The sequence below is a fragment of the Trematomus bernacchii genome, unplaced genomic scaffold (genome assembly GCF_902827165.1).
Source record: "Trematomus bernacchii unplaced genomic scaffold, fTreBer1.1, whole genome shotgun sequence".
Lineage (NCBI taxonomy): Eukaryota > Metazoa > Chordata > Actinopteri > Perciformes > Nototheniidae > Trematomus > Trematomus bernacchii.
This window is the reverse complement of record NW_022987517.1, coordinates 298,352-312,352: the sequence shown is the minus strand read 5'-3', so window position 1 is coordinate 312,352 and position 14,001 is coordinate 298,352. Positions and strand designations below refer to the sequence as shown.

The window sequence follows — 14,001 nt, the reverse complement described above, 5'->3', positions numbered from 1 at the left end:
TGTCGGGCCGTCGATGAGCGTTCTGTCGCCCTACTCAGATTGGTGTGTACTGCACCGTCGTGTCTTTTCGGCCGTGCCGACACCTTCCGCTGCCGATTCGACATGTTGAATCGGTAGGCCGTCGGCTAAAGAAATCAATCTGATTGGCTGTTCAGCTAGCGAATCAGTGCATGAGAAGCGAAACGGAAGTGAGGGACCCAAACAAACTATTAAGAAGGCAAATCTGAGATTTCATTTAACTCCAGCTCTCGACACAGGTTCGGGAAAGCCCCATGAGCTTCTCGCTGTAGAGTGAAAATGGAACCCAGACGCTATCTGTTGTTTGTTTATATCACGCAGTCTGTTCTTCTTCTCTCGGTTATCACGCAGTCTGTCTTCCGGTTGTTGCCTCTTTTGAATGACGAATACACACTACCGCCGCCTGCTGGTAAGGAGAGTTATTGCCACTCACGCATGTGCAGTTCGTACGTGCAACTTGGCCGTCGGCTGAAGTATTTGCGGTGTGTTCCAGTGCGACACATGGCCAAGACGCAGGAGACGTGAGGCGACGTGAGGCGACGTTCTGTCGGGACGTGTTCTTTGGTGTCAGTTTGGTGTGTAAGGAGCTTTAGACTATAGCCCCCCCCCCCCCCCCCCCCCCACTCACCACAACAGGCTGCAGGAAGCCGATGAATGTGCAGAAGCGCCCCCTCTCCTCCACTAGGGCGCGGCGCACTGCCTGCTTCTCCATCTCCTCCATCAGCAGACACATGTCAGTCACATCCTGCATGGCACTGTCCAGCTGGGGCTGCAGGTCCACTCGCCCTGCAGGGGGGGAAACACATATGATATAGAAGAGATTGAAACCAGCAGCTCAGTGGGAAGATGAGGGTAGAAGACGGGAGAAGAGAGGTTTTTGGATGTGGGTGAAGTAGTAGGAAAGAAGATGATGTTGCAAACAATGCAAGTGGAAGGTGTGTGTAGGAAATGTCACCATAGCATACCGAACACAGGGAAACAAGGTAAGCAGCAACATCTTGTTTGATATTTTAATCCAATGCTTATAAAAGTTACATGGAATCCATACCGCTGTCTATCAGCTTTGTTTTGATTTCCACCAACTGCTAAATATCACATGTAGCTGGCCGCTAACTTTGTGTGTCCCCTGTTTGGTGCTGGCATAATAACATATGGTGGGTTATGAGAGCCCTTTCACTTCAATAATTAGAGCTTTGAATAACCTTGGTAAAACATGATGTATAGGCCTACAAGTCTACAACGGCCTGTGTTTTTTGTTGTAACTAAGACTAGAGTCTAAATGTATCCATAAAAAAAGCTATGTGCACACATAATGTGTGAGAGTGTGCACATCTCCCGTAATAACAACACAGAGCCAAAACACAAACGATGTGTTTCTTCCTAAAAATGTCACTTGCTGTGATTGCACAGAAATTCATTGATGACAGAAAATGACACATAAGTGGATAAGTATGGTGTAAAACATCTCAATCCTACCTACTGTTAACAAAAACTAGTGCAATCCATTGAAAGTCAGCCATGAAATATATATTTGTAGTGTCACAACATGCAGTGAAAGAGAGGACAAGAGACGAGTGGCAGCATGAGAGCAAAATGAAAGCCTGCGGTGTGACTACAAAGATAATAGCAGAAGTCATGCAGAAGTCAGAGAAGAAGATTGCATAACTCAAAAAACTGTAGAAGCTGAACTCTGTCTGTCACCAGAATAAAAAAAGCCCTTTAAAACTCATGTGTTGCAACTACAGTAGTTTGCTAAAAAGTCATGGTAGCTGCTTTCACATATGTTTTCAAGAAGTTAACTTTTAATATGAATGTGCATTACATGGAGCTCAGGGGCCATAAAGAGTGCTTTGTTGTTATAATATTTCTTATTTTTGTATTGTTCTACTCATAGGCTACGGTAACTGCACAATGGAATGCACTTACCAAACATGGGTTGGTCTGCAAATCCCTGTCTGTAGTCATTAAATCATAGCTGTGTGCTCCGCAGCTGTCCACAGTTTCGCAGCATACTTTATGTCCTTTCAGGTATTTCTGCCGTACTCATGCAATTTATACTTCTGAAAAATATCTAACTGATCCGGCACTGAAAGGATATATTCATCATCAGTTGTTTCAGGCTGTTAACATATGTTGGTTCTCTAAAAGGGAATGTATTTAATGAAATGATTGGTCTGCTGCAATAATACCTTTGTATCCTCATCACAGAATAATGATGGACTTCTTTATGTCCCAAAAAGCCCATAGAGAAAAAAGTGCATTTGTGTATTCTGAGTATAGAATGTGTTGCAGGAAGATATTATTTCATTGATCTTGCTATGTGTTACATCCAAAATACAAAAAATTGTAAAAGGCTGATTTATTTTAGTCAATGTTTTATTAAATTCAACTTGTAACAAAACTGCTTCTTTAACATATGTGTGATAATTGGTTCCTTTTCATTTTTGTTTCCCTTTCTCTTTTCATTTGTGCTGCTGCACGTCTCAGCCAGGTATCCCTTGATTTCTTTCTTATAACCTTGATGAAACATTCCTGGTTTAATGAAGGTTAAATAATAAAGGAATTAAAATAAAGACCCAACTTTGAAGAGAAACATATTGGTGAAAGTGAATGTGTTTCAGGAGTTTTAATTACATGAACCAGGTTGTTTTATGGGTTCGTTTTAATCAAGTTTAATTTTCTCAACCCTTTTCTTCAACTTGTAAATACATGGAGGTGGACAGCTCGAGTAATATGTTTTAGGGTTAAATGGGTGAGCGGGGGTTTGGATTGGTCTTGTTTCCGGATTTTGAGGCCCAGTGATAAAATAAAGATTCAAGGCTTTTGTTATTTTGGTTTATATTTAAATGTATCCAATTTTTATTGTATTTTATTTTGTTACGTATTCTTCTTTCTGTGTCTTTGTATGCACCACATATACCAAAGCAAATTCCTCATATGTGTAAACCTACTTGGTAATAAAACTGATTCTGATTCTGTGTTATTAAATCATGCTTATTCATGTAACCATAGACTTATTTATGTTGACCCATGGTCAGTTAATCCAGCCCATGTCCATTGCTCTCTTTGTCACCTGAAGTCAACTTCTATGGCTTTTCCATGTTGTAAACAATTCCCTAATATACAAAGAACCTTTTTGATCACCCCTTGTATCTCTAAAGTAATGATAACCACAAACTGTTACACGACACACATGCTAGTAAGGTAATCTGCAGGAACAGTCTGAATGTGGGTTAAACAGGAGATAATGCAGCAGATCTGTAGCGAGCGATACTTACCCTGGATCTCTATTACAGGGGGACAAACACCACAGGGAGGGAGAGACAGCGAGACGGTAGCGTGGGGGGCGTGGGGGGGGGGGGGGGCAAAAAGGAAGCAAAATAAGGAAAGAGAAAGGGGGGAGAGAGAGCAGACAGAGCAGAACTCATTGTTAGGGTTAGTATAAAAGGAAGCCATCAAGACAGCCACAGAGCCACAGGTTAGAGCAAAATAACACAACTCAAAACATCCAGAAATAATACATGAACCAAGCATCAGCAAACATACAAACATAACTGAGCTATTATCCTGTCAGTTTCAGCAAATGTTGCATTATTCAATGTTTTTCTATTGACACATATTTTATTTAATGTATCACATTTGATTTATTAAATGTTGCATTAAACAATTCTAGGGGTTCCGGATGAAAATGGTCCTTAGATGATACATACAATGATTCTGTTTGGTAAAATACATATTTTTAAAGCTCAATCAAGAAGTTATCTGGATTTAAGGTTTCTATTTCTGTCATTTATGTGTTACTTTTGCCTTTACTTAATAAATAAAAAATATATAAAATAATATAGAAATACATTATTATTACTACTACTAATAATAATGATACTAATAATAATTCCACTAAGATATGTATCACATTTCAATCATTACATTTTTTTAAATATCTTAGGATGCGCATAGTTTCAGTCCTAGAGCTCTATTAACCGAAAGACTAATGTATTAAACAGAAAGACATTATGAAATGTACATTACAGACATAATGCATTTGTGTATTGATCTGCCTGGCAACTAAATGAAAGCTGGTCCAGAAAAACATACTTATCATTGGTTGTTTCATCATTAAGTGAAGTGTTTCAGGACAAATAAGAGAAGACCTGCAATACCACTGATCACCACTAGATGTCATTGTAAACCTACAGCTTTTGTTATGTGCTGCAGAAAGGCTACGGTTCTTGACCTCGGTGAATGACTCATTCTCTGTGTGTGTGTGTGTGTGTGTGTGTGTGTGTGTGTGTGTGTGTGTGTGTGTGTGTGTGTGTGTGTGTGTGTGTGTGTGTGTGTGTGTGTGTGTGTGTGTGTGTGTGTGTGTGTGTGTGTGTGTGTGTGTGTGTGTGTGTGTGTGTGTGTGTGTGTGTGTGTGTGTGTTGGCACTGAATGCAATCACTGTATGTTGTCTGTTCTTTTGTTAATGTATCATGCATCCATATCAGATACAAACCATAAATCATCATTTTGGATTTTTGGCCAAGGGAATATTGTTGTTGGTGTGGATTTACCATTCATTAGCAACAGTGACACCATCAAAGAGATAACAGATGTATTAATGAACTCAGTGTCCACAAACAAAGTATAGGAGCAACACATAAACACCATTGACAGAAGATAATTGATGTGGTCTTTGTAAGCTTGCAATAAAACAGATTGAGCTCTACAATGTGACTTCCTGTTGAATGTGAGAGGAGCCGGAGCTCTCCTGCTGACCGTTACCTTTACGGGCCTTCTTCTGCAGCTTCATGGTGTCAGATGACTTCTTCTTGATCTCGTGGCGTGACCTCTTGTACTCTGGAGACGGGACGAACAGAGATGCTTTAGTAGCAGGAATGTAAAGCCCTCTGTGTGAACTCATATTATCTTGCTTACAGAAGCTATGAAGCCAAGAGCTAACTGGTAAAGACTTTGCATTGGTTAGAGCAAAACATACTGATCCTTAGAGATTACAGTCAAATCATAGCCTTGGACTTTGTAAAACTTGAATGGACCAAACGATTAAACATTATTATAACATTATAATAATAACATTATAATAAACAACCTTGGCTAATAATTCTTTGCAGGTCTCCCTTGAAAAAGAGATCTATGATCTCAATGGGACCAATCTGGTTAAATAAAGGTTTGAAATGAAATGCTCAAAACCAGGTATTTATTTATCAGTTATTTAGGCTTTTTTCTTTTACAACAATGGTATTAGTAAAGTGCGACTTAACCCTAACCCTAGACCTTCCACTCCATGTGACTTTAGAGTTTTGACCAATACTCATGTATCTTGACCAGGACTCTTGTAAAATACATGTTTAATCTTAATGAGACTCTTAGTTGAATAACGTGATTGTTCTGGATAATTGATGAATAAGGAATCTACTGTCTGAATACAGTATACTTCACTTCCAACCAACCTTCAAACATTTAAACTAGAAGGGCAATCTCTGCTCTTGAATCAGGTTATAAGTATTTTTGTATTTCTGCTGATAAACGGTCAAATAACCCTAACCCTAAAAATACTAGTAAGCCACAGAGCAGCACCTTACAAGACATCACACACTTTTATACAATATATAAAGCAACTTCAGTTGGGTGGATGCTATTTGTGCAATGATGTCATGAATTAGCATCATAACCTGTGAGCAGTGTGTACCTTTGGCATGATCTTTATCCAGCTGGGTGGCTGTCTTCTTCCAATCCTCAATCTTATCCTGGAGAGGATTGATCAGACTCTCCATCAAAGCACTGTGAAATACATTGAAGAGATTGAGAGACAGTTCAAACACAACATTAATAACTGCTGCTTTGTTTCAATCAAAACAGTCCTAGGACAAGTACTTGTATTGTGTGGTGTCTTGACAAGAGTCTGACTTCAGTTATACTTTCTATGTGGTGAGTTACGAAAGTTTGCTATGGTCTGCATCACGTATATCTCAATGCTATATGCTTTACTATCAACTTAACATGTGTGCAATGCATCTTCCACCCAGACAGTATAAGGAAAAGCTTTGGTGTAAACAGTAGCAACATCGTATTCTGACGACCAAGCACCAAGCACCAAGTTTCTGGAATGAGATCCATACACATATTTCTGTCAACGTGCAAAATGTACACAATGGTGGCACATTAGTGCATTGGAAAATAGAGACCCCAGTCATTACCATGGTTATAGATCAACATCGTCATTATCATCACCATCAATATAATAGTTTGTGCTGTGGAAAAGTCATAACAGAGGATAGAGAATAGAGGAACAAGCAAATGATGGTTGTAAACAGACTGTTGGTGAGGTTTCCAGAGTGGTATGTGTTATGGGTCAATGGTTGGAGTCACCTACTGTACAGTGATTTGTAATTAGTACAGACAGAGCAATGATCCTAATGGAAGCCATACATCTGACAAAGAACCTCCCCAAGCTTTGGCCCAATCATAACACAAAATAAAAGGTCAGCATTGGATGAGTTCTCTTAGACTTCTGAAAAGCCTTGATGGACTACAGTGTAAGGTCTTCAAAGAAAGGAAAGGAAGCAAATTTAGGAGGTAAACAAGGAGATAAAAAGTGAGAAGGAAAGAAATGTATCTTACTTGGTGAACTGGCGCAGTTTGGCCTCAATGCTGCGATGCCTCATGCACATCCTGGTTAGAGCTGAACCAATGTCTCTGGTCGCCCCTAGAAACACAAAAAGCCATGTTCATATGATGATACACATGCACATACACACAAAAAGATGCTACCTAAGAGTTTCATTGCACATTTACAACCCGATTTTGTTCCACAGAAAAAACACAAAGCCACATTCAATATTTACATTGCAGCTATTTGTGTGCTTTGTAAAGTAAATGCTGGTGAAAAACAATGTATCCTTCAAACAGATGAGCAACTACCAAGTATCCTTTTACATTCAGCCAGTATTTACACTAGACCCTGATCTGCTTCGTAGATACTACAAACACTGCCTGCCTCATCCAAATAAAGTGGTGTCTCGTGAGTGTGTTTGTGCGAGAGCCCAAGCGCCCAGGGACCCAGATTTGTGAGCAGCTAACCTGCAACTGTAAACACAAGTCTATTTTAAGAGAGAGCAGGTCTGTGTGGAAAAAGCTGACCCTGAAGTTTAAGTCAGTTTAAATGATGGCAGAGACTGTTAACTTCCAAACAAGGTGCTCCAAACTGACACTGCTGCTGTGCAGGTGGAGAACCCACAAGAAAAATGGGATGAGAGCTTCACTCTGATGATGTGCACATAAAGGCTTTCCACCAGAGGTAAGGCTTATATAGTATATCATCACTGCTGAAATGTACACACTGGAACATTCAGATTAAACAGCAGCCAAATGGGATTTCCTCAAGAGACACTGTTTATCAGGAGAGCTTAGACAGGCTTACATAGTCCAATGCAGGGATTGCAGAGTGAAGAAAGTTGTTATTCCAAAATGTTATGCACCAGATTAATATTTTCTTCCAAAACTGCAAAAAAATCTGTGTTTGAAAAAAAGGAGTTGATCCATTCAACAAATCCCGTATAAATATAACAGCTACAGTGACCACCAGTGACCACAAACAATGAAACTGTCAACGTTCTTTATATACTCTTACAGAATAAATTAGAAGAACTTTGTGACATCATCAGACCAAATACTGTTGATCATGTCCAAGTACTTCCTAAATATGAAAAAAATAGCATTTATTCTAAGCTATTTGTATTTACTACAAAATATTACATGGCTTGGTTGAATACTCAATTCTGATTGGTCAATAGACTCCACTTCAATTATCAAGACGTTTAGAATGACAGTTCAAATGCTCTCATTCTAAACGACCTGAAAATGGATATCATTTGCATAATCTCCTACAGTAGATTTTGAAAAACAAATACTGGTAATTCATATGAAATGTTATTTCCCTACAAGTCAGTGCATACCCATACACTGACAAATGTAAAACCACACACACACACACACACACACACACACACACACACACACACACACACACACACACACACACACACACACACACACACACACACACACACACACACACACACACACACACACTTACTCTGTGTGTTGTTCACATCCACAGAGAAGTGCTCCATTCATAATTAACAAATTCCTCCCTCACACCTCCTGTTTTACCCGGCAACCATTCATTAAAGCAGAGCCACCCTCCCCCAAACACACACATCAACACACACACACACACACACACACACACACACACACACACACACACACACACACACACACACACACACACACACACACACACACACACACACACACACACACTTTTATGCCGTCCGTGCATGCCGATCAGTTGCAGTATTTTGTACTGTGTGTTGACGGTGGAATCTAATCCTAAATCAATAAGCACATTTTGAAGTTGATGTAGAGAAAGAATGAAGCAACGTAATACAGCTGATAAGAAGATTGTGTGATATTTTGTATCCTAGGAAAAGGAACATTAGGAATTAAATGAGAGAGGAAGAGATGAGAAACAACATGAAGACGAGAGGGGTCGCCTCACACATTTTAATGAGCTCACTGCTGGCGAGAGGAACATGGGACTGCAGTTACAGCCAAGTGTGTGTGTCTGTGTGTGTTGTGTGTGTTTGATCTTGTCGTTTATGATGGTTCTCTTCCTGTTTGTCTGTTATTACCATGCCTCTCAGACTCCACGGGAGATCAACAACTTAGATGAGGGGCGGCACAGAACACACGCTTCTCACATCTGGAATACAGCTACTGTGCTTGTTTTATGTGTGTAAGTCAGTGTTAATTTGCATCAAATTTATTGGAACACAAAAGGACAGGAACAGCCCCCAAAAAGGAAAAGTGACCACCTTTTAAAGAGAAGGAGGGACTCCCTCCTGGGAAATATGACTTTTCCTTCCTGTCCCCCTCATTTGGCCCGACCAAAAATCGCTTTTAAATGTGCTTTATAAATAAACTTTGATTTGATTCACTCTCTCTTTCCTGCTTTTGATGTGCTTCCTGGCTGCAGAGCTCCCAGTGAAAATACATGTGTTTATGTATGTGTTTGTAAGAGGGACCCACCCGATCAAGGTACTGAACAATACACTAGTGCTGTAGTTTCACAGAAGTAGTATAAGGTATAATGTTGTATCGCATATACATGGTACTCATCCATTGCAAAACATCAATTGTACTAACAAGTAAGCTACTTTTGTCATATAAGTAAGTTTAGCGTTGACTCTGTTCAACCAAGTGGTGTGCTATTTAGAATATCAATAGAGAAAAGGGAAATGTTGCATTCTGGGGCGGCACTGCCATCTTTGAAGAAAGGCGTCCATAGCAACGGCAGGATCCACAAATATCTATCAGCTCTCAGTCATATGTGAACTGTTCGACATCGTAAATAAATAAAGTATGTACCAAATAAATATCCTTGTCGACATGAGCATAAAATGGGTAATTGTTCATGAAATTCTTGTTCAAAGAATCGTAACTTTTCTGCGCCTCTCTGTTATATGGAGTTGGTGCCTATACACCAGTCAGCAATTGAAAAATTGTACATCTTTGAAGCTCATGTCTAAATTGCTGAAAAGTGGGTATTAAGGGCCTTTAAATCTATTGCTCAATGACAACAAAACAAATATCTGGACAAAGGTAGCACAAGAATGCTAACAAAACAATGGCTTATCATGCATAATTAATTGACTACTACCTTATTCCATGTTTGAATTGTCATTCCTTTATTAATGGTCTGTTTAACTGTAGTTCAGCGATTCATTTTGACATTAAGCAGTCATAAAATGGCTGCCACCCAACGCATGCGGCGTCTCTTGCTAATGATGGCTACCTGGTCATTTGGTAAACTTTCCATGCTCGAAACGAATGAAACGTATACCCATGGTCCTTTATTTATTTGTGTACCAATGCAACAGTGCCTAATGACCTTGTTTAAAAGTTTAAATTAAAAGGGTTACTGCTACTTCTTCTGCCGCAATTGTTAGTCAACGAGTCATCAAAGATGGCCGACTTGCTGTTTGTGACGTCACATTTCCATTTTGTATAATACTGGTGCAGATAAGGAAGCAGGCTACCTGTAATAACACACATGATGTTTAAAAAATGACTGGATTGAATGTTGTGGAAGTCTGCCCAGAGAATGGCAAAGTCATAATTCTCCCACGTCACCTAGCAACCATCTTCAGTGACAGGTTTGTTACGGTTTCCATGACAGCGCAAATCTTGGCCTGTTGCTAAGGAGGGAATCCAAATGTTTGTTGCTAATGTCAAATTGTCTGCAGCTACGGAAATGAATGTCTGAACTTCACTGCAAGAGAGAGAATTAAGTACTCAAAATCACACACACGCACACACACACACACACACACACATACACACACACACACACACACACACACACACACACACACACACACACACACACACACACACACACACACACACACACACACACACACACACACACACAGTAACTTCACTGTCAAAACCACAAGAGGTATCAACGCAGAGAGAGTGGGGTACGGAAAAATCCACCAACACGCCAGACAAACACACACAAACATCGAAACATAGAAAATAGAAATGCAAGAAAATGTCTAACAGCTGTTCTTTAAATCTCAATAATTATAAGACATGTTAGAATGTCACATTCACAATAATCATCTAAAAACATTTCCCTTCAGCACAGATGCAGGGCTGCCCAGGGACCACCATATTCCAGAGTGATTTCAGATACCCTCTTATTGAAAATGGCAAACACATATACTGTATATGCTTTGGTATACTGTTGCTTTCCCAGGGAATCTCAATGAGCCTCTTTTAAACAGTCTGCTCTCTAATGATAACATGCTCCCTCTCTCTCTTTGCCTGGGGCATCTGTGGCCTTCCCACCAGTGCATCTCCATGGCAACTATTATCTATGATCTTGCAGAGGGATTCGTCAGCTTCTCTATCCTCATTGGCTGTGCAATGCAAGCAAACTTGCAACTACAAAAGTGAACGGCAGTGATGACCACCCCCTCAAATATCTCCAATAGACCTGACAAATATATACAGCATGGGCATGCATGCTTATGTGTGAGTGTGGTTATGAGTTTAGTCTTCATTCACATGTTTGGAGAAAAGATCAAAAGTTTTATCCAGGTTAGATATTCTGAGACTGTTTACGATTAGATGGACCTTTCAGATTATTAAATGACATCCATCGGAAAAGGATATAATTTAATAGAATGTACACATAAAGACACACACACAAACTGATGCATTCATGTTAACATGTTAAGGAGGCGTGTGGTGCTGTGGGTTGAGTGTTGGTGTTCAGATTAGGGGGTCACAGGTTCAAACCCCACTGCAGTCAGCATGTCGTTGTGTCCCTGGGCAAGACACTTCACCCCAAATTGCTCCTGTGGGTATTGCCCACAGTATTGAGTATGTAAGTCGCTTTGGATAAAAGCGTCTAACAAGTGACATGTAATGTAATGTTAACATGAAGCTTTAACCCTCTGAGACCCACATAGGACATTTCTATTTTTGTATATTTTTGTGTTTTGCCTTATAAATTGTCATTTATTTACACTATAATCAAGTTTTACACATCCCAGAAATCGGCACAACCTCAGCTAATGATATATGTCACTCATTAGAGACTTATATACACTATAATATTTGCCCATAAATAAGAAAACGGAGCTTGAATCTTTTACTTATTTCATAAAAAATAACTGCTAACCATAACTTTGAAAGAAACATTCACACATTTATTAACATTATATCAGAACTGATTAAAAGATTCTAACTTATTCTGTTCATTAGTTATGCCCATTCTTTTGGGCAGTGTCCATGGGCGTTTTCTTGCCAGGAATTGTCATTTTTTGTGCTGCCAATTTTGAAGACTACACATGATATATATCATGGCAGATCCTGTCCACAATCACACATGCCATGCTTAGCAGATTCGTCTGATTTTTCGTCGACATCGTCCCCTTGAAAAATCAGCTCCAAAGCCTCAGCTGTAAACTTCCTTGCCATACCTCAGTCTACTTTTAAAACACTAAAAGAACGTATTCCAACTTTTATTTTGTTTTCGCCCGTGGAATTATACCAGCTCTCGTTTCAGTACACAAAACAACGGAACTGACAGGCAACCCTCTGAATCCGATTGGCTGTGACTGCATCCACTCAGAGTGTCCGATTCAGAAACGTGACTCTTGGGTGATGTCAGTGTGAGTACGTCCACTTCTTATACAGTTTATAATTAACATAAATCATCCAATAAAAAGTTGTCGCAGTGTCGTACGATATTACAGAACCAGACTAAAAACCTCAGAATTGCTCATATACACAACTTTGATAGCTTCAAACCATAAACATTAGACACATTGTAACCATGACAATCACATCTGTTTTCTGGGATGTGGGAGCAATTCTGTTGAAAGGAATGCTAACATGCCTCTCAGGCGTGATCCAAGTGTGAAGAAGGCCAATGACTGCAAAGACATAGCGGAACCTTTGAAGCAACCTTTCATTATATAAGAAAACAAGTCAGTTAGTTTGAGTGTTGAATGAAATGAAGGATGAATCTATATTATTAAATCATACCAGAGAGACATTTTCTGTTTCCTGGGAGGCTCGAATCATTACTAATGAAAAAAGGGGCTCAGTCAATATGCACCTGGCTTAGGGATCAGAATATAGCCAGTTTAGGTGTGGGACATTGATGAATTGCGGATCCAAATATTGTGGAAATACACAACATATGCTTCACTTTTAAAGAGGGGAATTCTGCAAATGTTCAGGTTCATATTTGTATTTGGTGTCTGTGACATGTCTCCATGCTTCAATGTTCAAAAAGCTCTTTATTTGTCTCATACTGCCTGTGCTGCAGCACCTCTTTTCACCCTCTGTCTGAAACCAGAACCCAGTCTGCTCTGATTGGTTAGCTGGTTGGCTGGTTGTGATTGGTCAACCACTTAGAGATGTCCCGCCTCTTAGCTTATTACCTACAATGTGTTGGAGTGCTAGTCAATAGAAGCGTGATTGTTACATAGTGATGTCACTATGTTACGCAAGTAAAAAGGAGTCCAATTGATTAATACATCTAAATAAAACGTCTTTGTAGCACACATGTTATTTCTATATGACCACCATTTGAGGCGGCAGTGGCTCAGTCTGTAGGGACTTGGTCTTGGAACCGAAGGGTCGCTGCTTCACGTCCCGATCGGACCACAAAACATAATATGGAGTGAGCTGGTAGCTGGAGAGGTGCCAGTTCACCTCCAAGGCCACTGCCGAGGTGCCCTTGAGAAAGGCACCTAACCTCGAAACTGCTCCCTTGGCGCCGGGTACCTGGCAGCCTCTCTGCTCTGCCACTTCTCCTATCTGCATGTGGTTGTGTGTGTGCATGTACATCCTCTGTGTTTCTGCATGTATATCCTCTGTGTTTCTGCATGTATATCCTCTGTGTTTCTGCATGTATATCCTCTGTGTTTCTGCATGTATATCCTCTGTGTTTCTGCATGTATATCCTCTGTGTTTCTGCATGTATATCCTCTGTGTTTCTGCATGTATATCCTCTGTGTTTCTGCATGTATATCCTCCCCTGTGTGTGTAAACACAACAGAGTGGGGAAAGACATTTCCCTGTAAGGGATGAATACAGTATATCTTCTTCTTCATCCAAGGAGTTTTTCATTCCAATATCTTAATGATTGATTATTTCTTAGATATTTCATGTAACACAACGTGCTAAAAGTGCAGGAAATACTTCACTGGCTCCCGTTGACCAATAACATGACCATTGAAGACAGATAACAAGGAATCAAAGGAGAAAGACAGCATGAGAAAAGATACAAAATAAGATATAAGGAAGAAGAGGAAAATGGAGTCATGGATGACGGTGCTTTTGTGTCTCTTGTGGCATAACAAGGATAGAGGATTAATGCTTAAGCAGGTGAGG

General features: G+C 39.9%; 1 protein-coding gene across 3 annotated transcripts in view; it reads right to left on the bottom strand.

The window, feature by feature from the left end:
* LOC117471516 (protein MTSS 2-like) overlaps window positions 1-14,001 on the bottom strand; it is an 86,075-nt gene that overhangs the window by 22,109 nt on the left and 49,965 nt on the right. For 2 of the 3 annotated variants that reach the window (XM_034116609.1, XM_034116617.1), the window contains exons 4-7: window positions 6,640-6,724; window positions 5,708-5,799; window positions 4,783-4,857; window positions 647-804 (exon numbers count right to left, since the gene is read on the bottom strand). In XM_034116609.1, coding sequence (XP_033972500.1) covers window positions 647-804; window positions 4,783-4,857; window positions 5,708-5,799; window positions 6,640-6,724 — 410 coding nt within the window. Of the gene's footprint in view, window positions 1-646; window positions 805-3,296; window positions 3,306-4,782; window positions 4,858-5,707; window positions 5,800-6,639; window positions 6,725-14,001 lie in introns of all 3 variants that reach the window. The other variant, XM_034116600.1, reaches the window with a different exon arrangement.